Source organism: Esox lucius, chromosome 8 (assembly GCF_011004845.1).
Source record: "Esox lucius isolate fEsoLuc1 chromosome 8, fEsoLuc1.pri, whole genome shotgun sequence".
In the NCBI taxonomy this organism is placed as follows: Eukaryota; Metazoa; Chordata; class Actinopteri; order Esociformes; family Esocidae; genus Esox; species Esox lucius.
The window spans coordinates 16,983,789-17,009,650 of record NC_047576.1 but is presented as its reverse complement, the minus strand read 5'-3'; the positions used below and the strand labels follow the sequence as shown (position 1 = coordinate 17,009,650).

Sequence of the window (25,862 nt, the reverse complement as noted above, 5' to 3'; positions counted from 1 at the left end):
CAGAGAAGCCCAGTCAGGGAGAATCCAGTGGAAGCTTGGGTTACCTTTGTAATGGAAAATAAGAAATATGGCAAAAAATGTTTGTAGTTCCTTCCTTTAGACCCTGCTCTTTATCTTTTCACAAGCTGATCCGTTTGAGGATGGTACACGGAAGCGCTGATTGACTTGCATGATTCAAAACATGAAGGTGGTCCCCTGGTTCTATCGGATTTCCTTAGTTATCCCCACTAAGCTGAACAACGTCATCAACTCTGTTGTAATACCTTCTGATGTATTTGGTTTTATGAAGAATGGCTTCTGGGTAGACACAATACATCTCGCAATGCCATGGTTAACACTAGAACCGCCAGGCCTTTTTTACCCTCTATAACCGCCGGAGCCGAATGCAGTCTGGCGTCATTAGCATACTATTAGCATGGACATTCTCCTCCGCAGCATCACCATGCAGCCAGAACACCAGTTCATCTGCTGAGTCGTCATCAAACTATATAGAATATTAAAAATAAATAAAAATGAAATACAGAATTTTTGTTTTAAATGGTAAATTAATTTGAAAAATAGAAGAATGTGTTTGTATTGAAGGTCTCATCATACAAAAAAAATGCATAGCTCTAGTCTCCTAAATTATTGGCATATAGGATTTTTCTATAGGTGACATGAAAATGTTAGCGAAAAACCGAGAGGAGCTATAGAGGAGGATGTTTCTGTAGGTGACATCAATCAATTATCGACAAACAGACAGGAGCTATCAGAAAAAGACGAGGTCTGAAATGAATAGGTTGTGAATTTCAGACCTTAGCAGGTCTCTCCCGGTGTTGTAGTGGGGCTATTGAGTTGATCTTTTATTGGCATATACAGTTTTTCTATAGGTGACATGAAGAAGTTACTAAAAAATGGAGAGGAGTTATTAGAAAAAGATAGAAACGAGATATCGTTGGAATTTCGTTTTGTGAATAATTATTTAGCCTAATACATTTGTAAAATATTAATCTTCAGTTAAATAATCAGAGAAAATTCAAGGAGAAGATAGGATGTGTGGGCGATTTAGTTTCTCTTACCCTCCTAAAATAATGTAGATTTAAATGTTTTATTTAAATTTGAAGAATTACCCTACACAATAAGATGAATCTCCAATTGAAAAACAGTTACACCTGTGGTATGTAGCCTATATCATTGTATTATGTTTCCATAATAGCCTAATTAAGATATGTCACCTGGGAGTATCGCGCATTCATCCATTGACGTCATGCATTCAGTGAGGGGTGATTAGCGCCTGGGTACCATTTGGGTACCAACGCTAAGTGGCAGGGGGTGTTGGCGGGTTACGTAGGAAAATTGGTCATTACAAATAGACAGTCTATTTTATTGGTAAATGCATTCTTTCATTGTTAAGCAAGGGAGGCATGATAGGTGATCTAAAGAAGAAAAACTATCTTTCTAAATTAATATGCTTTGATAATGAAAGCACTCACATTAATGGGGCACCGCGCAGAATCGAGCCTGAAATGTTAACAAGATTGAATTTAAACAATAAAGCGATTTCTTTCCTCCTCTTCATGCCTTACCAGACCGAATAGTATTAGCTAGTCCAGGGTGGTTCAAAGTGGGTGGTTAGTACCGTGAGTATCTAAAACGAGAATGAGGAGACTTAACATCAATGCCAATTGATGAACCAATGAGAATGTTTAAATGGGGAATATGTCAGGCTCTCTGAACATTTTCGGAGAAAAAGCTTTTTAAAACATGAACTTAGAACATTAACTGCCAATGACTTTTGGTCATTTAAGATTGTATTCATGCCTGTAGTACATATTGCCCCTTTAAGCAAATTTGGGTCCTTGAAAAGTCTCATGTATTATTATTGTTTTTATGGTTATGTACCGTGTGCTTTGAGAAAGGCCGGATTGGAGTCATCTTGTTGGTCAGTATGTGTTCCACCAGTGCTGGTCACCTCGTCAGTCAGGAAGATGTAACACCTTTTCTGGCCCAGCTAATATTTCAGAGCTGCAGGCAGTGTTTCAGTTGGAATGAGGGATGCTGAGAGAGAAACACATTCAGTTGTTTTCTCCCACTTATTGAGATTACACAAGACTGAACATTTGGCTTGATCCACTGATTTTCACTCAGTTGGTGTGGGTTTGTATGTATCTGCCTTTCTTGAGGAAAATAAAGTGGCTGTCCCTGGTGTGTATTAGGACTGTCACAATATCAGATTTTCACTACATGATTATCGTGGCAAAAATAATGCTATAGATATTATGCTACCCGTCAAATTCTAACCTTTTTTATAACCTTGTTTTTTGGGTATTTTGTCTCTTTTTTGGAAAATGAATTACACTCAAAATACAAGTGTAGGGAGCTGGAGAGTATGTAACCATAACTGTACAAATTGAAAGTGTACAAAAAAGGAATTACACTTAATGGATAGTGAAAAGGCCACTAGATGTATCATAAACAAAAGACCCACAAGGCCTAACCAATGTTGCCAGATGGGAAGGCTTCCCGCGTATTGGGCTATTTCTTATGACAGTGTATTTCATGTTTTTAATATCACGGTTATCGTCAAAACCGGAATATCGCAACACCCCTAGTGTGTATCTATTAAGGCACATTTTACTAGTTGCAATTCAGCTTTCAGATAATGCCCATCTTACCAGTTTTATGTCAAACCTTTTTTTATTTTGGTTGTCACTGACTTTATTAGAAACAATCCTTTTGAGTGATTACATTTTGGTAGTTTTTAGGGAATAGTAACATAATTGACTGAAAACAAAGGTTCTACCAAATAAAATATTCTAAACATGGATGTTGGTTTAATACCAAGCCCTTAAAATAATACTGCGGCGACAGAGGCAAAAAAAACCAAAAACGTTCTATCGAGTGCAAAGTATCGTATGTGGAGCAAATCAAACACATCGCTGAGTACACCACTTTATATTGTAAAGCATGGGGTTGGTTGCATCATGTTATAGGTATGCTTGTCATCAGCAAGAACTAAGGAGTTGTTTCGAATATGTGCTTTAAATTACCACACATCCCAAAACAAGCACCAGAATTATGGTAAATGTGCCAGCATCTGAAGCTTACATATTATGCATTAATAATTATGACATTTTAAACTGTTATGGATGTTACTGATGTCATGGCTCTAAAAAAGTGAAAGTTCCAAAATGACTCCATGTAAGTTGCATGTTAGACATTGCCTCATATACATTGAGATTTAATGCAGGAGAGAACCATAAAGGAAAATTCTTTCCTTAACACTCTGGGGATGGCATATAGTTTATTCATGAGCACTATAAAAATAAAGGTTTGCTCTGGTGGCCCGGGGCCAATAACATATGCTGGGCCAGATGCTGGTTCTAAATGGATACTAGCAATACAGCACAGCATCCATGCTTCCTTTCATTCCTCCAGGCTGGTGCAGGGTTAGTTCCAACCACTGCTGACCAATGGTAGTTCATGACCGAGCATATACTTACTTTACTTACAGTTGGCTTTTGTGTTTGTCTGAGAAATAGAAAATGCTACAGTTTTATTGTATTTGTAACCACAATGCCAGCCCTTATTGCTTACCTTGTGCAAAGCTGTAGTTATGTGTTCCATGGAAATAATTGCTAACGTGTTCCTCGTCACACTCCAGATTCTTTGCCCTTCTGTGAAATGTGCAATAGCTGAACGGATTGACAGCTGGCTTCATCTTCAGTAACTACAGCAACTGACAAGGTCATGTCAGATGAGATGATGGGTAAGCAGGAGTGTGCTAGGAAATATTTACTCACTCCTTTTTACCCTTTCTTGCTTACTGTCTCTCCATTTGTCACCTTACATGACCACACACAACGTGTCCTACCTCATGACCACACACCATTTGTCCAAACACACACTCACGCACACACAGACACACTTTTTCAGCTTAATTTCTGTGGTCAGAATTGGGAATCCCAGTTCTGGGATTCTATACTCCACTCTAAAACATTGATCCAAATACACTCACCTAAAGGATTATTAGGAACACCTGTTCAATTTCTCATTAATGCAATTATCTAATCAACCAATCACATGGCAGTTGCTTCAATGCATTTAGGGGTGTGGTCCTGGTCAAGACAATCTCCTGAACACCAAACTGAATGTCAGAATGGGAAAGAAAGGTGATTTAAGCAATTTTGTGAGTGGCATGGTTGTTGGTGCCAGACGGGCCGGTCTGAGTATTTCACAATCTGCTCAGTTACTGGGATTTTCACGCACAACCATTTCTAGGGTTTACAAAGAATGGTGTGAAAAGGGAAAAACATCCAGTATGCGGCAGTCCTGTGGGCGAAAATGCCTTGTTGATGCTAGAGGTCAGAGGAGAATGGGCCGACTGATTCAAACTGATAGAAGAGCAACTTTGACTGAAATAACCACTCGTTACAACCTCGTTACACACACAACCTTGAGGCGGATGGGCTACAACAGCAGAAGACCCTACCGGGTACCACTCATCTCCACTACAAATAGGAAAAAGAGGCTACAATTTGCACGAGCTCACCAAAATTGGACAGTTGAAGACTGGACGAATGTTGCCAGGTCTGATGAGTCTCGATTTCTGTTGAGACATTCCGAGTCAGAATTTGGCGTAAACAGAATGAGAACATGGATCCATCATGCCTTGTTACCACTGTGCAGGCTGGTGGTGGTGTAATGGTGTGGGGGATGTTTTCTTGGCACTCTTTAGGCCCCTTAGTGCCAATTGGGCATTGTTTAAATGCCATGGCCTACCTGAGCATTGTTTCTGACCTTGTCCATCCCTTTATGACCACCATGTACCCATCCTCTGATGGCTACTTCCAGCAGGATAATGCACCATGTCACAAAGCTCGAATCATTTCAAATTGGTTTCTTGAACATGGCAATGAGTTCACTGTGCTGAAATGGCCCCCACAGTCACCAGATCTCAACCCAATAGAGCATCTTTGGGATGTGGTGGAACGGGAGCTTCGTGCCCTGGATGTGCATCCCACAAATCTGCATCAACTGCAAGATGCTATCCTATCAATATGGGCCAACATTTCTAAAGAATGCTTTCAGCACCTTGTTGAATCAATGCCATGGAGAATTAAGGCAGTTCTGAAGGCGAAAGGGAGTCAAACACAGTATTAGTATGGTGTTCCTAATAATCCTTTAGGTGAGTGTATGTTTCAATGATATGGTGTGCCATTAAGGTCAACCATTTACAGAGATGCAATCAGGCTTTGCACAGTGAAGAAATTAAAATAAAATCAGGGAAATTAAGGTCATAAATTGTTTAAAATGTACTGTAAATTTGCTATAGGTATTACATTTGCAGATGGCACATTTATGGCTCATGGGCGCACAGCAAGTTAAACATCTAATTAGTATGTATTTATTTGATTAACTTAGTATTAGACAATGATGGACTCCGCCATTAATATAAGTTTTACGTTGCATTAGCTAGCTGACATCTGGATGCGTGGCGTTTTTTCGTAGTAGTTCTGGATGGGGATGAGGCATGATCGGGAGATGCTAGATGAATGAAAAATGGATGAGAGGAAGATACGTTTCGGAGGTGGTTGGAAACGAGCGCGAGGCAAGGTGCATTTTGGTGGACCTAGACCATAAAATTGAGAAGAGAGCAACAGAGCAACGCTACATGTCTTGAGGGGAGTTTGGGCTGGTGTTACAAAACAATGCTGGGGGGACAATTGTACCTTGGAGCTGCACTACAGCCATTGATCGTTCAGCGTTGCCATCAATCAAACCTTTAGAATCAAACCCCGTCCAGTGGCAGCGTCCAAACTTCACGAAACGCTAAGGTTAAATTCTTGACAGCTGATGCTCGTTCATTCAGTCTTGTGAATTAAAATAATAAGAGATATATTGATTCATGGGGGTGGATTGGGTGTATTGACTCATTATAAATTCATACAAATTATGGTAATTCATATTGGCCAATTATGTCGGGAAAAATTACAAATTTGCAGCATATGTTTGTTTCAACTCTCTGGGCTTCTGGCATTACTTTCATCAGCCTATTTTCTGGACTGACATTTTTGTTGGAAGATGTTTTTGCACCCCTAATAAAGACACTACCATGAAGGAGATTAAGCAACTTAATAATTGTGAAAAACGTTATATATATATATATATTTGCTTTTTGAAAGTTTTTTTTTTACTTCCTATAATAAATAAATAATGTTCTTCGTCTGCTCTTCTCCCCTTTTTGAAATAAAACACACTGTGAAGCAGGTAAAACATCAGGTTGACGCGACGCTGATGCAGGGGCGAAAATCTGATACCAACTTTGGAGGGGATAGTTACATGAATTCTTCACAAGCAATTCCTGAGGGTATACCAAAAGTAGGGCTGTAATACTATTTCAGTTTGCGCCATTGGTTTGCTCACTACTTTAAATGTGCAAATTCAGCTATTGTGTGTGGGAACTCTACCAACACCAACAAACACTTTAACAAAGCAAACAGCACGAACAGACAGCTACAGATGGTGAGCTGCCAAAATGTATCTAATGTAGCATACATAGGAAACGTGAGAATAGCCAGCTACTAGTCTAAACTCGCCCTGGTAATGTTTTCCGATTACAACAATAGCTGGGCTAGTAAACAAAGCAAACAGCAGGTACAGCTGACAGCTCGCCTCTTTATCCACAGAAAGTTAGCTAGTTAACCAAACTGGCCAATCGTTTTTGCCTGGTAATTAGTTATAGCCAATTACTAACAACAGTATGAGATTATTCTAGGCAGCTAACATTGTCCGTGCTGGCAAGCTGACGTTATTAGCTGGTAGTACTAGTGGAAAAACTTGTGAACAATGTCTGCTGGATAGATGTACAGTCAGTAACTATAGCCATGTCTGTTCTGTCTGTATAGCTAGCCACATTAACACCAATAGGGCAATTACTAACAACAGTGTGAGGTTAGCTAGTTAGCTAGCGTTTTAGGTAACTTCACTTATTTAACAGAAGAATTGCCACATCAAGCTTCGAAGTTTAATGCATTTTGCTCCATGAGTTCCATCCATCCTGGATAGGTAGCTGCACCAATTTTCTCTCAGAACGGCGTCCATCTGCTTCTCTTTTACCAGATTTGCTTTCTTTTGATCCTTACCATATTTTCTTAGGTATTGTTACATTCTGCTTTTTTTTAAGAAAACTGACTAGCGTCTCTCACTGCTTCATACACAAATTAAAAGTACCTTATTTCTTCTTCTTCTGTGTGGTTTAACAGCGATTGGCATCCAACGCTATTGGTGCATTACTGCCACAACTTCCTTATTTTGTCAAGCCTCAGCTCTTTGTTTGATACGTCCAACGCATCACTTCCTGTGCACAAGATAACATTTCCCGCCACAGCGAGAGCCAACAATCCTTTTACGTAGATGCAGTACAAGGTATACAGAGGTTTTTCAGATCCAAGCCTGGGACCATCTGAGGAATAAATCCACGATCCAGATTAATAGAATAGCAATGTTTTAATGCAAAAAACGTACGTACTTCAGCTTTAAGATTACACAGTGGGGAGAACAGGTTTTACCACTTACAAAACATGTAGAAAAATCCAGAAAATCACACTGTATGATTTTTAAATAATTAATTTGCATTTTATTGCATGACATAAGTATTTGATCACCTACCTACCAGTAAGAATTCCGTCTCTCACAGACCTGTTAGTTTTTCTTTAAGAAGCCCTCCTGTTCTCCACTCATTACCTATATTAACTGCACCTGTTTGAACTTGTTACCTGTATAAAAGACACCTGTCCACACACTCAATCAAACAGACTCCAACCACTCCACAATGGCCAAGACCAGAGAGCTGTGTAAGGACATCATGGATAAAATTGTAGACCTGCACAAGGCTGGAATGGTCTACAAGACAATAGGCAAGCAGCTTGGTGAGAAGGCAACAACTGATGGCGCAATTATTAGAAAATGGAAGAAGTTCAAGATGACAGTCAATCTCCCTTGGTCTAGGGCTCCATGCAAGATCTCACCTCGTGGGGCATCAATGATCATGAGGAAGGTGAGGGATCAGCCCAAAACTACACGGCAGGACCTGGTCAATGACCTGAAGAGAGCTAGGACCACAGTCTCAAAGAAAACCATTAGTAACACACTATGCTGTCATGGATTAAAATCCTGCAGCGCACGCAAGGTCCCCCTGCTCAAGCCAGCGCATGTCCAGGCCCGTCTGATGTCTGCCAATGACCATCTGGATGATCCAGAGGAGGAATGGGAGAAGGTCATGTGGTCTGATGAGACAAAAATTTAGCTTTTTGGTCAAAACTCCACTCACCTTGTTTGGAGGAAGAAGAAGGATGAGTACAACCCTAAGAACACCATCCCAACCGTGAAGCATGGTGGTGGAAACATCATTCTTTGGCGATGCTTTTCTGCAAAGGGGACAGGACGACTGCACCGTATTGAGGGGAGGATTGGATGGGGCCAGGTAGCACGAGATCTTGGCCAACAACTTCCTTCCCTCAGTAAGAGCATTGAAGATGTCGTGGCTGGGTCTTCCGGCATGACAACGACCCGAAACACAGCCAGGGCAACTAAGGAGTGGCTCCATAAGAAGCATCTCAAGGTCCTGGTGTGGCCTAGCCAGTCTCCAGACCTGAACCCAATAGAAAATCATTGGAGGGAGCTGAAAGTCTGTTTTTCCCAGCGACAGCCCCGAAACCTGAAGGATCTGGAGAAGGTCTGTATGGAGGAGTGGGCCGAAATCCCTGCTGCAGTGTGTGCAAACCTGGTCAAGAACTACAGGAAACGTAAGACCATTTAAAGACCTTTGCAGGTGTTTTGGGTTAATTAGCTGATTACAATGTGGCACCAGGTGTCTTCAATTTTGAACCTTATCACAATATTCAAATTTTCAGAGATACTGAATTTGGGATTTTCATTAGTTGTCAGTTATAATCATATTAGTCTGTGTGTAATGAATGAATATAATATACAAGTTTCACTTTTTGAATGGAATTACTGAAACAAATCAACTTTTTGATGATATTCTAATTTTATGACCAGCACCTGTATGTCAAATTTCTTAAGATCGATTCTAGCGTTAATAGGATCGATACCAGTGTCAGTTTCTCTCTTCTAGGTTGTACCGATTTCTTCAAGGAATAGAACTGTCACTGCGTGCAAACAAATTTCTGTTGTTATGAAAATTGTTTCTCAGGCTCTACTACTTTTGCTTGTGACTGTGCACTCATACAACAAACATACGCATCGCGCAAGCACACCCAGCATACCGCGACTTCATGCGCCAACCACCAATCCAAGGTACAGGCCTAAATTAATTGTATGAATGCCATAGCTGAAAGAAAGTGGAGCATCGTGTGGAGATATTTTACAGCTGTACATGAAAACATCGCAAACTACGATGTATGTAGTAAGGTTGTTCACTAGTGTGGCAACACCATCAATTTATTTTAACATATGAAAACCCATGAGAAAGATAACTGCAAGAGAAAAGAAGGGAGGAGGGAAATGCCCATAGACAGATCCCCGATACAAAGACATAGTTCACTGGCAGTCAATTCATAGAGGCAAGGAATTTCCAGGTATGTGTAGTAGTGAAATTGATTGTCAAATCAGATAGTCAAATCAGATGTTTAGCATTGGATAATATTAAATTAATGTTACACACATTAATTACTAACTGTATTTGGTAATTGTTAACTGTTACTTTAGCAGTCTTATTAAATATAGACTATATTCAGATTTTCAAATAATACTTTTAGCCTACTGAAATTTCTCTAAATTACTTATATTTTTTTCAGTTCCATTAAAATATCTCAAAACCTGAAATATGCACATTCAAATTACAATAATGAAAAATATATTTTGTTATTTGCCTTTCAAAACAGTCAAGTGTCATAACATGCATGTGATTAAGTAACAGTAGAAAGCAAAAAAAAAAAACTGTCTTCATTCCTTTATGTAGCACTTTTTTTTACAAAGCCCCACAGGTGGCAGGTAGAAATTATACCACTCTACTTACAATGATTGCAAATCATTTAGTGGTCATGAAAATGTATTCAGATTTAGCCTATTGGTGATGCATTGACCTCCTAAATCATTACACTACTGTCCCCTACATGAAAGTACATAAGCCGCTTGTAATAATAAAAAGTATCGGTATTGGAACTGATATCAGAGATTCTGGCCATGGATTACTTGGTATCGAATCAAAACCAAATTTTGCAGTAGCACACACCCCTACACTGTACCTGCACGATGTGCCACTGGTGAGGGCTAAGGGGCAGTGGATCAAACCATTGTGAGGCAATGGACAGGGGCTCACAATCTTTTCAAACTTAAAAAATGTGCCTTACTATTATTTTGTGTCCCCTTATGTGATGAATTATCCTACCTTAACAATAACTAACTAATGACCCATTGGTAGCTATAAACCATTAATAACTTATACTTCACCATTTTTTTATTATTTTGTGTCCCTTTAACTAAATTGATGAATTATCCTACAGTACCTTAAGAATGATGACATATTAGTAGCTCTAAATCATTTAGAACTGATACTTCACCATTAGTTAACATAAAGGAATAATGTTAAACTATCATTATCTTGCTTACCTTTATAATATATTCAAAGATGTGATTATCTTATAAATAGTTAATATTGCTTAAGCAATTGTTCATGCAAACAACTAGATACATGAATTTATGGCTTGTATCAATATTACCAAATTACACTACAAACAGTGTGTTCTTGCAAAAACGACATGAGTTAATGTCCTGTGTCAAACATGAGCAAATGACACTACATACTGTTAGTTAATGTATTTGTAAATCATAAATAAAGGGTTATCATTAGTAACAATTTGTGTATGTCTTTGTTCCTCATTCGGTCATGTTAACTACTGCCTTCGTTAATAGTAGTTCATGTACCCTTATCGGAAAGTGTTACCAGAAATATATTATTTTTACATTTTCTGGGTCTTAAATTATATATGTTGAGGTCTTAAAAAGCATTACATTTTTCTTTAGAAATGGTGCAAGAACCAGCTTTTTTCTTTTTACCATGGCACCAAAACAGTAACTATGTTGTGAGCCTTTTACCTTTGGGTCTCACAATTAACGGGACAGGTGAAGTAAAAGATGAGACTGGACATAAAGTGTGGTATTTAATAATGGACCTGCATGTATAATATTTTGATTTAGAATGTGGTTGTATTTTACCAACTGACACTAATTCTCGGCATGTGTCAGCATAGGGAACATAAACTTGTTAGTTATCAGTCTGTCATCCATCATGGAAAAGTCAAAGAATGGGTGGCTATGTCTGAGAGTTGAAAGGCGTTAAATCACAGGTGTTACTGTGATTAAATGTCCGCTGTCACTCTCCCAGGAATACAGTAGCTGCTGTTTTGTCCTACCACCATTTTTACAGGATGCAAGTCCACAAGTGGTAATGCTGGTTGGAGGTGTGTGTGTGTTTTTGAGTGTTCTGAACTTCTGGATAAGGATCAGCATTAATATATTGTCCATTGTTAGAGAGGGGATGTTTAATCTGCATCCATGCAGAAATTATGGACGTTTTGTGGAGCATTGAAGATTGACGGGAGGGAACTCTCAGGTCATGTCTATGCTTCATTCTTTCCCCATGACATCACATCCAGGATGCTCATTTAGTAAGAAATGTGTATACATTTTTTTTCTTTCAATAAAAGAGACACACAAAGCAAAATAAGACCATCCTAACTTCAAAGCATGTGAAAGTACCTTATTAGTGCCATATTCCCCCCCCAAATATGGTATGCTTATTAATGATCGACTGTGTGCATATATTTTGTGTGTAACTGTGTAAAGGGGGAAAGAAAAGTAATGTGTTTGAAACTCCTTATTTTTTTAAGATTGATATCTTTTGTCTTTTAAACAACCTGGGTGGAGGTTTTTTTTTCAATAAAAAGTGCTAAGAAAGATCAGTAAGTGTTCTTGAGATGTTCAGGGTGATGCAGTATAAGCTCTGATAACAACTCACTTCACTTTAATGTGTCATATTTAAAGGAAATGCTTTGAAATGAAAAAAAAAATGGCTTTGGTGAGCTTTTGAGTTTCAACTCAGATTAGATTTTTTGTTATTAATTGGACGGCTCTTTCAATTTTGATTGCAGTGTCAGTAAAAAGGACCGTTACATTTGATGTTATACTGAGACACTGGGCTCCATTTTATGAATTTGATCTCATCTCCCTTAATGATCTGCTTTAGCAGCTGCAGTGAACTCAGCATGCACTTATTGGGTCCCGTTGGAATAATCTTTACTATTTGGTTAGGGGGCTGGAGTTAAACTCCAGGCTAGCAGCCACATACCTAGTCAGGCTTTTAATTGTTATGGTGATGAAAGCCAAGGAAATAAAAATAACGTAGGCAGTGCCAGCTCCGGAAATAAACCTTCGGAAAAAGGCCCCGGTCCACTCAGGTGGCCTCAACCCAATTTTCTTATTTCCGGGGTGTCAATGTACTATTGAAAGTAACAATATTAGGATACAAATTTAAAATTGCATTGGTGCTAAAACAGTTAAGTTGTAATAGTAGTTGGTGTAATAGCAGACTGTCCACTTTTCTTATTCACTGAGTCTTCATATCATGGCACAAGTCATGGCAAACTATGTATAGTGCTGCTTGAATGTTCGGGAACCTTACTGGGATGATCTTTTTTTTTAAATGAAATAGTTCACTTAAAACAAAGTCCTTATCAAAATTCATAATTTTGATAAGGACTTTGTCCTTTTGATAAGGTCCTTTTGATAAGGACTAGAACTCAGCCAATTGAGGGTGGTTTAAGGGGTGTCTGGCATGCAATGCCCCCTTCAGGTCCTGCCAAAGCATTTCGATTGGATTATGTTCAGGACTTTGACTTTGCCAATCCAATACACAAATACACATTCTTTGGTAGACTTGCTTGAATGCTTTGGGTTGTCTTGTTGGAAGACCCATTTTTGTCCCACCTTTAGCTTCTTGACTGATGGCCTGGTCTTCTGTTCTGGAATCTCATGGTATACCTCAGAATTTATGGTTCCTTTAATTACGCAGCCAACGTACTTGACATTCCACTACCATGCTTGACTGTTAGGATACATTTCTTATGGTGGTAGGCAGTGTTGGGTTTTCACCAAACATAGCGGTTTTGATTGTGAACAAAAAGGTCGATTTTGGACTCTTTTGTCCAGAGAATGGACTTCCAGTATCCTTCAGGTGATTTCTGCCAAACTTCTACAAGCTGTTTGGTTCTTTTTTGACAGCAGAGGCTTATTCCTAGCGACCTTCTAATGAATGTCATTCAGTGTTCGATTCATTGTTCTTATTATTGAAGCATGCACAGCAGTTATAATTCTTTTGTAGCTCTTGAGGATGTTTTGGGGGCATCCACTTCAAGGCCGAGTTGCTTTCATGTCAAATGCTCTCCATTTGTAAATGACTTTCCTCACAGGGACCCACCAAAAACATATTTTTGTAGAAGGTCCACCAGTCAAAGGTCGTTTAGGACTCCATAATACTAGAGCCCCAATTCAGGTCTTTGCCCTATACATCATGGAATTGCTGGTATTTTCAGTGCATGTGATATAAGCCTACTGATTGGTTGAATTAATCAATGTAGTGGATTAACTTCCAACGCCTATTTAGTGCTGTTGTTAAACTGGGATAATAACCACCATGCAATCTGTGTATTTCTAGGTGAAGGCATGTCATACAAGAAGGTTCATGCAGCCCATGCAGGTTCACTAGAGAGGGAGGAGCTGCAGGCCTCAGCCCTGGACCTGGAGTGGGACATGGAGAAGGAGCTACAAGATCCTGTCCTAGGCTTGGATCGCTTTCAGATGGAGTGTTTAGATCATCAGACTGTGGGCAACTCCAACCACGCCGACTCAGATCTTGAGCCCATCCAGCCCTCTGTGTCAGTGTCTCCCCACGGTAGATTTGAACGACTACAGGAGGAAGACCCCAACTACATATCCCACTTCACCAGGGCTCCTCCAAAGGGCCAGCGGAGGAGCAGCTGCAGCCTGGTCAGGTACCTGCTGGCAGGGACTGGGCTTTTTATCCTGGGTCTGCTTATAGGCCACTATGCCCACCGCACAGACAAGCCTACCCCAGAACCCCCCGCGGACACTGACATCTTGGAGGAGCTGCTTAGGGACATCACAGCAACAAAGATCCAGGCTTTACACAGGTATGTATGCCTATTCATACATACACCAGATTTGGTCTTAATGCACTCAGATTGTTTGGTGAAAGAGTGTATAGTATAACGAGAAACACATCTTGTTATTGTGGTGGAATTATGTACAGCAGCTACAAAATAGTAAGCGAACCAGATAGCTAGTCTGGGATTTACATTCAAATGATAATCATTTGGATACGTTTCTTTGAGAAGGAGGTTCTCCCAGGTTATGCAAGGGTGATTTAGGGTACATATATTGCTATCGATCCCTCAGCCAAAAAATCCTCCAACCCTCTTGGAAAGCCTTCTACTATCTAAGTGGTAGTTAGACATTCTTAGGAAACAGATGTGGGCTTTCCTGGAATAGCCTCTCAGGGACCTGCTTGCTTCAAGCAAAGACAGTCTCCCAGCCAAACACTGTAACACTACTGTATCTCCACTAGTGACAAGCAGCCTTGTTCACTTCAAGCCCAGCTGTGTATAGCTGACAGGCAGGGACAGGGCCCAAGCAGGTACTAATGTCAAATTAAGTGCAGACAAACCTCCAGCGGCATGATATTGTTTTGGTGCCAAGGATCACGGAATACATGTATATTTGTGTCAGGAAGATAACTTAGTTTCCACCGAACTGAAACTGTCTGACTCACAAGCAGGCTTGGTGGTTTTGTGTATTTATTATTTATTTAGTCACAATATTATAGTGCAGATTCTCTTAGAAAAAGTGACACAATATTGTGACCACTAGTAACATTGATCATGCATCAAATTAAAGAACTTACCTTGAATGTTGCATACCAAGATAACTTTACTTTTGTAGCACTTAAGGAACGCTGCTATCTCTTTTACAAAGTGAGGCTCCATTGGGAGGGGGGTTTATGAACTAGATTCAGATTCTGGGCTTAAAAAAGAGAACCAGAGCCATTCTGAATGTTGAGAGAACATTCTTCTCTCAACATTAAAAGTTAAAAGAGAATAACATTTGCAAATGCAACATTTGTTTTCTAATATCCGATGTTAGCTAATGACAGTCTGTGCTGCTTTTGTGCAGGTTACTAGTGTATTACATTTAATTATTTTCAGTCCACTTTACAGTACTGTATGCTTCTATGCACTTGGTAATGGGCTAACATACATTGAAGGGTGGGATTTTGTGAAATGCTGTATGTCATTATCAAATGTTTAGACAAATTCTCTACCAAAAGGCCCATTGCTTCTACCAAAAGGCCCATTGTCTTATCCAGAATAGCTGAGATGTGGATATTCCTTTGACTCATCACTGTATTTACAGAATGTGTAAATACACTTTTTCCTCCATTTACACTTCAAAGAAAAGTGCAGGCGCAAAAAACAGTCTCAGTGAAATTGGATTATCCCAAAAGTGCATTTCCCTGTGTCTGTGCTTCTCTAATGCTATTCTTTATCTCCCTGAGACACTCACTTACTAAGTATGCCCAGTAATTGATAGAGTACACTAAGGAGCATTTCTCATCCCACCAATTGAAATAAATAATCCCAAAGTCAGATTAAGGGTCGCGACTCCAGTGGGATAAAGAGAAGAAAGAATTGGCTATACTGGCGATTTAACAGAGGAACCAACTTGGCTCTAGAAGACTCTCAGTGGCAACTGCGACACAACCTTTGGTTTTCTGGTCTCCTGTGGACAGAATGAACATATTCAGTAGACCCCTTTCATACTGTGCTTAAAACCCACTAATTTGACCATGACATTAATTATTTGGAGACTTATTTTCAATCTGAATTGTATCCAAAAGGCATGTTGGCAACAAAGCCAATAGAACTGTTTTCAGTAGATGATTTCATTTCAGCCTCTGGCTTAGAACAGTGGCTGTCAAAAGTATTCTACCCTTTGGATTTACAACATAAAATCTAAATAGATTTAACAATGAGCTTTTGCAAATGATCAACACAAAAAAGTTCATAAATAAAATTAAATAATAATATATATATTTTTTATTTAATAATAATTAAATAAAAATAAAACAAATAAATAAATAATTTAAAAAAAAGAATATTATATGAAAACATATATTTTTAATATGTGCCTATATATTTTTTTTTAACATATACTAATATGTATTTTATGTATTACTAATGTATGGCCATATACAGTGGGGAGAACAAGTATTTGATACACTGCCAATATTTTCAGTTTTCCTATTTACAAAGCATGTAGAGGTCTGTAATTTTAATCATAGGTACACTTCAACAGTGAGCGACGGAATCTAAAACAAAAATTCAGAAATTCAAATTCAGAAAATTAAATAATTTATTTGCATTCTACCGGTTGCTTGACAAGCAGTAGGTAATGCCATCACAACTATTTCTCTCAAGTTGCCATCCCAGAATTGTACGAGAAATGCAAGGCACAAGTTGAAACAGTGGAATATTATACAGCAACAACGGACTTGTGGTCCAGCCGGACAACGGAGCCCTACATAAGTTTGACCGTACACTTTATTAATGAGGACTTCCACCTGAAAAGTCGCTGTTTGCAAACTGCATTTTTCCCAGAGGATCATACATGAGAGAACATCACAACAGGGATGAGAGAAGCTTTAGCTGATTGGAGCCTAGATGAGAGTCGTCCAGTCTGTATAACAACAGACAATGCTGCGAAGATGGTGAAGGCTGCCGCCCTGAACAAGTGGACCAGAATGCAGTGCTTTGGCCACAGACTGCATCTTGCAGTTGGTAAGTTATGCCCAATTGCGCATTATGTTTTACTACTGTTGCTATTGCTATACTATTACTGTTACATATTATTACATAGCAACGTTCTGAAATATAACCATTTTCATAAGTTTCATATATTTTTATTATAGAGGATGGGGCTGGGGAAGAATGAAGGATACAGACTGTCAGGTTGAAAGCCAAAGCACTGAATGCCAGGGCTGATATCCTATGGCATTAATGTTTCATATCTATATATCTCTGCTATCTTTTTTATGTTTAAATGTTGCATTTGTTTACAATAACAAACAATGGAATTAAATGCCCCATTATTTTGGGTTATCATTAATTAAAATTGTTAGTGCTAAATTCATGAGATATAAGTTAAATAAAGAAAGCATGCTGAAACTCTAAATTGTATCTGTAAATAACTAATTGTGTAATCATTTGCAAAACAGTTTTATGAGCAATTTATTTTTATAAATCATTAAAGTAAATTTATTAAATGTGTATAATAATAAGTACTTTATTTTGTCTGTTTTTTTCCCTTGAGTAAGCTCGCCAAGCTTGCCTGCAAGTATCTATCCATTCCCGCAACAAGTTCCCCCTCAGAGAGGCTTTTCAGTGTCACTTGCCAACGGTCATGTCTCATGCCTGTAATGGTGAATAGACTGGTATTCCTGGCCAAAAACCTTCAAGTTTGAGTGAGCAATGAATACATGCTCAAAGTCAAGTTATTATATTTATATAGCATTTAGATTGTATATATTATCCTACAGTTGTGAGAAAGACATTTATTTATTTTACTTGGTACTCTGTTTAGAAAGAAACCAGATTTTATAATTTAATTTAATCTGCATTTCTCTAGCCATGATGATCAATGGCAATGTTGCTAAGAAAAGTTTATTTTAAAAACAACAAGTGTTCTTTGTTGATATTTGTTATTCATGTTCAGTTCATTGGTATTTATTAGTTAGGTTCTGCTTTTATTATTACAAATGATTTGTTTTATAAACACTATATTTTGTTTTTGTAAACCACTCAGGATTGGTGTATAGCTGCTCTTTTTCATTTTTCAAATGGCTTAAATTAAAAGATACATGTTTCTATTTTCAAAAAGGATGTTTGTAATTTAATTTGTAATGTAATAAAATGTTAAATTACTTTTTGATTTGATTTTGTCATTCACATGAATTCCCTATTGTGATAATGAAACTTCCTCCGTAGAGAATGCTCTGTTTTAACCTGGTTGGTGTACTGAAATAAAGCCTCCTGTAATTTCCTGGATCCCTTATAGACACCACACCTCTTCATTCACAAATGAGACCCTTTATTTTAGGTTAAGCAACATGCATTATTAATATCATAACATGTTAGATCATTGACTTTAGCCTAAATTGATAGAAGAGTATTACATGAATGCAATAGAACCATGGTGAATTAAACAGTGTATTAATTAATAGAATAAATTAAACTACCCAAAATGAGGTTAAAAACTCATTTTCAGTTTAATTTTTTATTTTCCATGAACATGCAGTTCCCTACAAAATCACCCCAATAATTCTAGAATAATACATTATTTTCATATAGAGCTTTTCAAGTTATCTGGTGAAGACATCCTGTATTTTTTCATATCGCAATATATATCGCAGAAAAACAAAATATCACGATGCCAGTTATGTCCAATATCGTGCAACCATAATTGGGTTTTGATTCGGCCAGTCCATGACATTGATCACTTTGTTTATAAGCCACACCTTTGTGGTTTTGGTTGTATGTTTTGGGTCATTATCCTGCTGGAATCTTCTCCCAAGTCCCAGATCAAGCCCTTTATCTTCACAAGCTTTTCTAGGCCCTGCCACCCACATGCTTCACAGTAGGAATGTTTTTCTCTGATTGATGTGTGGTATTAGACTTGTGCCAAACATAACGCTTAGCGCTGAGGTCAAAAAGCTCTACTTTGGTCTCATCAGACCATAGAATCTTCTTCCACTTGGTCCCAGATTCTCTCACATACCTTCTAACAAACTCTAGACAATATTTGATCTTAGTAGTTTTCTTTTTGCCACTCTTCCATAAATGCCACATTTGTGAAGCACCCAGGCAAGTGTTTCTGTGTTTCCCAAGTCAGCCCTTGGAAGACTACTTTACAGTTACCATAGGTCTCTTGGTTGGGTCTGGTTACTCAGTTATTTCTGAAGGCCTGTTCGAAAAAGATTCACAGTTGAAATATTATCTCAATTTCTAAGTAATGAACTTTACACTGCTCTGAACTTTAATGTTCTTTAATCCTACCCCTGATTGCTTTGAATGTTCCTACATCTTCACGATTACGTTTTTTTTGGAATTCTACTAACCAACGGTGGGACCTCCCAGAGACAGGTGTATTTAACCTGAAATCTTGTGAAACACCTTAATTGCATGAAGGTGGGCTACACTGAACTAATTATGACTTCTAAAGGCAATTGGTTGCACCACAACTCATTCAGGTGTGTCACAGTGAAGGGGGTGAATACTTTTGAGAGCCAGTGTGTAAACATTACTGTTATACTGAGGCAGCATTTCCATACATTACACTACTCTTTATGCCCTGTGACGTTAGATCCTAACGCATGGTGCACACTTGGGTGAACCACTCATTGTGTTTCACTGAGAGAATGCCCATCCGACTAGACTGTTTATGTTCCTGGGTGGAGGAACTCATAAATCAGCTGTAACATTAGCTTTATGGACGGGCTGTGCACCGTCAAATCTGACAAAACTTCCTCATGCTGGCTTTCCAAAAGCATAGCTAGCTACTTAACTAAATAGTTACCACTAAATATGTTATAATACACAGTTAGCTCTGGAGATAATTGGACACTGACACAAGTTTTGTTATTTTGGCTGTTAACCAAAATATATTCAAGTTACAGTTAAATAATGAATATGGGCTTAAATTGCAGTCTCTCCGCTTTAATGTGAGGGTATTCATATCAAAATTGGAGGAAGGGTTTAGGAATTACAGCTCTTTAATATGTAGCACCCTCAGGGGACCAAAAGTAATTGGACAATTGACTTAAAATCTGGTTTGGGCTATTCCTTCCTTATTTCTTCATCAATTAAGCAGGTAAAAAGTCTGGAGTGGATTCCAGCTGTGGCATTCGCATTTGGAAGTTGTTGCTGTGAACCCACAAAATGTGGTCAAAGGAGCTCTCAGTATATATACTGAAACAGGCTATCCTTAGGCTGCAAAAAATAAATCCAACAGAGAGATAGCAGGAACATTAGGAGTGGCCAAATTAACAGTTTGGTACATTCTGGGGAAAAAATAATTCACTGGTGTGCTCTGCAACACAAAAAGGCCTGGATGCCCACGGAAGACAGCAGTGTTGGATGATCATGGTAAAGAAAAACCCCTTCACAACATGAAGAACACTCTGCAGGAGGTAGGCATGTCATTATCCAAGTCTACCAAAATTGAGAAGACTTTACCATTTATAAGCCTCATTCATAAACTCATGATGTAAAACACAGTGGAGGCAGTTTAATGTCATGGGCTTGCATGGCTTCCAATGGCACTGAATCACTTGTGTTTATTCATGATGTGACAGAGGACTGAAGGAGCCAGATGAGTTCTGAAGTGTATAGGAATATATTGTCTGCTCAGATTCAGCCACATTCAGCAAAGTTCATTGGACAGCGCTTCACTTTACAGATAGACAATGACCCAAAACATACAAGCAACCCATTAGTTTTTTAAGGCAAAAAAGTGGAATATTCTGCAATGGCCCGAGTCAATCACCTGATCTCAAACCCGATCAAGCATGCATTTCACTTGCTGAAGACAAAACTTAAGGCAGAAAGACCCACGAACAAATAACAACTAAAGACAGCTGCAGTGAAGGCCTGGTTAAGCATCACAAAGGAGGAAACCCAGCGTTTGGTGATGTTCAGAGTTCCAGACTTCAAGCAGTCATTGCCTGCAAAGGATTCTCAACAAAGTATTAAAAATGAACATTTTAAGGGGAAATAAGGGAACTGTGTATGAAAATGGTTGCAATTCTTAAACGTTTCATATGATATTCAACCCCTTGAATTAAAGCTTAAAGTCTGCATTTCATTTGCGTCTTGGTTGTTCAAATCCATTGTGATGGCGTACAGAGCCAACATTTGGAAAATTGCGTCAGTGTCCAAATATTTCAGTGTCCTGTATTTTCAGGCCATGCAACTAAATGTTCCTCATGGTTGCATACTGTAGCTAGCTAAATAAGTTAAGGTAACACCAACACCATACATAGTTTACGTCCCAGGACTACCACACACATTAGCCAACCAACCTTTGTTAGCTGTTTGTCCATGCCCTGACACAACTCAATGCCAATTACTTTATAAATGGATCATAGCTAGCTAGGTCCAAAATTAATAGTTGACATCGAACTTTTGGAGAAGCTGCACTGCTCATTTATAATACAAGCATGAATATAATTGTGGTTAAACAGGCTTGTTAAGTTAACATAGACTGTAGTACTACCTCTCAGAATTCCTGTCTACTACCATGGCTGAATGAAATGTGCAAGCTGACAAGAGTAAGACAATCATTTGCCTCTATACATTATGACAAAAAAAAAATCAGGAAAATACAGCAAATTCTATGTAAAAAATATATAGCAGTTTTGCATGAATGCTGGTTAGCAGCTTTTAATAAAAGCCACATAGTGAAGATATTGTGTGATGTCGTGCTATATGTCATTGACCTAGATTGGCCATTGTCAGATCTTCTATCCCCTATGGTGACGGCCCCATTTGAAATGATACATGGGAGAAGCCAGACTGTTTCTCTGAGCAAATCTCTGTTTTGGATTGGTGCCCAATTGAATTTATCTAGACAATTTTCCATTCATCATTAAATGTAACCAAATTAACCCTGCTGGTAGGGTGCCAATCAGACGTGACAGAACTTTTGAGTGCAGAGTGACATCAATTCTCAAACAGGTAGAGCAGCTGCTAAATCTTGGATGATTATTGTTGCATGTAAAATTGGAAAGATGGATAAAGATTAAAATATTTTTTACCTCACTTGACAAATGTTTGTACATTTTGCCGATCTAAACAGTCGACAACCTATTTGGGATCCTTATCAGAAAAAGTCAAATACAGTCATTTAAAACATTAGGGTCACTGTTCAGTGTTTATTGGTGGCTGAAATTAAGCTCATACCTCCATTAATGTGCGGACATACAATAACTCACACATCCTGCATCAATGTTATGCCAGTTGTGGCTTGGAAGAAGTCTCTCTCTTTTTCTCACTCTCATTCTCTTTGCCTTTTTTCTCCATCCCTCCTTAACCTATCTCTCTTCCCTGGGGATGCTGTGGACTACTCCGCAATATAAGCTAGGGTTTATATTATGAACTGGTGATAGGACAGATAACATTATGTTGGAATACCATATTCATCCCAGACTTTTTGAGGAAAATTATGTATTGTTTAACAGGCATGTCAGTATGATTGAATGCTTTTGAATAAATAGAACTGAATATTGTCATGGGAATACAGTGTGTCATATTATGAGAAATGCTTGAGCAGCAGTCTCTCCATGGGTAACCTCTATGGGAATTGAATAATGACCGAATTGAGTGTCAACATGAACCATGGCCAAGTCGGAATAAAGCTATTATAGTGTGACACTTATATCAATTAAAGTATATTTTGTAAGCCCAATATTGTAGGTTGTGAATACCAATTTGAAAATAGACTTTAAGGGAAATGCATTGTATTGCCAAATACGTGGTCTGCATATTTTTGCACAGTATTTCAATTTCAGTGTTCGCTTTTAATTTAGTGGTGTAATAACATTTAGTGTGCTGTGAGATGTGCTATGTGGGAAAGAGAGAGGGTGGGCTTGTGGAAAACGAAGAGACATCTTGTGTGTGTGTCTGAGTGTGTGTCTGTGCGTGTATGTTTTGCTGAGTCTGCACAAGCACCGCTCATTCAAGGCTAAGAACCATTATTAGGATACGCATGTTGAGATGGATTGCCATTGAATGAAATTGATATTCCTTGGGTGTGTGAATCAATAATAATAACCGTGTGTTACAATTGCCATCTAATAAGCAAGAGACTATTCTCATCCCACTGTCACTCCCAGGACAATGGGATACTGCTTTCTTCATCTTATACAAAGACAAAATTGGATCAGACAGATAGATTATGGTATGTTTAGGTGGCGGTATTTTCTACTATATCTTGGTGGAGAAGGCTTTAAAGTTATGTCAGACTGTATTATTTTGGTGACGGCAGACTGCAGCTCAGTGGGCTGAAGAAAGTAGGTGACCAGACAAGACAGGACAGATGCAATGTGATCGGAAAAGGTTGGACATAGTTTAGTAAAACACTCTTCTGCCTATTTTTGTAGCAATAATAATGATTGGATGATGTTGCCCAGTTTTATTTGATTATTATATTTGTTGTCTTTCTCATTCCAGTTTTGTGGTGTCCAATTGCAGTAATGACCTTGTCACAGCACAAAGTCAAAAATTGGTATATGTATCCTCTGAAGCATTCCCCTTTGTAATGCTTCACCAGTCCACCACTCCTCTAGCTCTTGGGCAAGGTGAGGCCAATTGGAACCTCCCGGCCACACCCTGTAGTTTAGCACCTTAGACCACTGCACGGAAGCCTCTTTTCCGAATTTCAACAACTCTACACCCACTCATCAGTCCTCTATTATAGTGTATTTTACTTCATTGAAAAATGTTAAGCAAAATTATTTCATTCATATTTTAATTCATAATATTATAGAAATATTGAATAATTGCCCAGACACTTTAAAACAAGACCTTGGAAATCAACTCTGGGAACCAGATTGCTGCTATGGCAACAAGCAGGATGAGTGCTCACTGCTTGGCTTTGGCTCACTCCAACCAAACTTTCCAGAGTGTGAAGCTTTGGGTGCTGGTTTGTGAAAAGCAATTAAAATAGGGAGCAGGTTTCTGTGAGTGCAGAGAAGCGGTGAGGGAGTCAGGTGAGAGACCTACGGGCCTGTCTGCCATAGCGGATGGATCCACTTTGGGCTGTTGACATTTAAAACAAACAGTGATTAACAGGAACTTACAAAATGACTTTTTGTTGAGGCCTTTTTGGCCATTTGAGAGTTTTGGATTACGCCAAGACAATGACGCCATCCTGCCTTCTGCACGTTCCGTTCATATTTCAGTTCTGCCACAGCCCAGCCCTGTATGGCAGCACTCAAGTATCAAAAAATTTACAGTAATTGACCAGACAAGACTGTCATTACAAATAGCAACCATTGATTATAGTCATTAGTTTTGCTTTATTGTAGGCTGAATTTTTTCACTACTTTTTCTGTGTTTGAACCAACCTAAATCTCTGAGTAGTTATGCAATGATATCCCAAGCATGGAATTGTTATTTATTTAAATATACTTACAATAATCTAAATTAGGAACAATTTTAAGTACATTGAATATGAACTTTATTATAGTTTTATTTGCATTTTCTTCCGGGGCTGTAGAGTGTCTTATTTATTTTAAGGCTTATGAAACCTATAATTGCCTTAACTGCAATTAAAAGAATAAGAATTATTTTAATTCTATTCCTTTTTCCGATCTCCAACAAAATCATTAATTATACAGAGGGTTCTCATTAACACTAACAGTGGGCATCAATAATGTGAATATGCACTTTGAACCAGACCAATTTCCTTTGTTATGAACACTGATTAAACCATCAGAGAAAGGCTTTTAGTCAAAGTTGTAGTTGTTATGGGGTGAAGAGTTAACTGTTTTTTAGTTACTTGCTCATAGCTTTAAAAATAAAAATCTAAGGTCTTATAAACGGCCATTTGTCTATACAGATCCAAGCAATCACTAAAGGCTGTGATGTCATGTCAGGTTCAAGACTACCTCATGTAGGGTTTTTTTTGGGCCACAGAATTTCAAGCCTTTCTTAGACATGTAGCCTTCCTTTTAGGACATTTCATTTTAGAGTCTGGGGCACTGAAGTGGTTTGTTCATAAGCCATGGACCGACCATGGAGTAGTTTTTTCCTGGGGGTATGGCAAATAGAGCGTACTCCCCTCAGTATAGGGTAAAAAGCCCAGCTTCCTGGTCCGTGTAAAGCTGGCGTGAATAATTGAGCCGTAATGGTGGTGGGCTCCCACAATGCTGCAGTGCAGAACTCAAGCCTACTCCCACAACCAACAATTCATGTTGCCATCGAGCCACAGACAGTTTGAACCAATAAGAAGCCACTCCCGAATAATGATGGGAAGTTCGACACTTTCTACTGACTTGGATTTTGTGTCCAGTAAAAAGTTCCATTCTTTCGAGTAATTCATGTGAGTCAAAAATGCCTACAGTTATCTGTTACAAACATATCTTTATAATGCTATTGTACTGATCTACTTTTCTTTGCGAACGCAAAACTAACAGCGTATTCCGTTGTTGGGTACCGGGTATGAAGCAAGTGATCATGTAGTAATTAGCTGACAAACGTTCTAATGAATAATACAATTGAACGAGTCACTAGAAAAAAAGACTTGTGAGTCCCGAATCGTTCGCGAACTGCACATCGATAATGCCCAAACACTGTAAAAACATGACAAGACTGATATGTGTCAGGGAAAGTTCATGGCGAATGGGTGCCAAGAAACTCAGTCAAAATTAGGGATTCTGCTGGTGGCGGTTAAGACGATTTGTTTTATGCATATCTTGTTTAATTTGGATCATTATTCAATACCAATTTGGTACGGTTCAGTACCAATGGTTCTGCATTCCATTGTCATCACGTATCGATTGTACAGAAGAATATTTGCACACATCCCAAAATTATTTAAAACTTTTGCAAGAAGAACAGAAAAAATCACCTTCATCATGGTGATTGCAACACACCTCAACTAGTATCATAGGCAGAACTCCCGGGGGGACAGTGGGGATATGATCCCCCATCCAGGGGAAAACTAAG

The 25,862-nt window shown here is 38.6% G+C and overlaps 1 protein-coding gene across 2 annotated transcripts in view; it reads left to right on the top strand.

Moving 5' to 3' along the window:
- LOC105025892 (inactive N-acetylated-alpha-linked acidic dipeptidase-like protein 2) overlaps positions 1–25,862 on the top strand; it is a 311,906-nt gene that overhangs the window by 88,952 nt on the left and 197,092 nt on the right. For both annotated transcript variants that reach the window (XM_013134897.3, XM_020048731.2), the window contains exon 2: positions 13,718–14,213. In XM_013134897.3, the coding sequence (XP_012990351.2) occupies positions 13,726–14,213 (488 nt within the window). In that variant the 5' untranslated portion in view covers positions 13,718–13,725. The remainder of the gene's footprint in view (positions 1–13,717; positions 14,214–25,862) is intronic.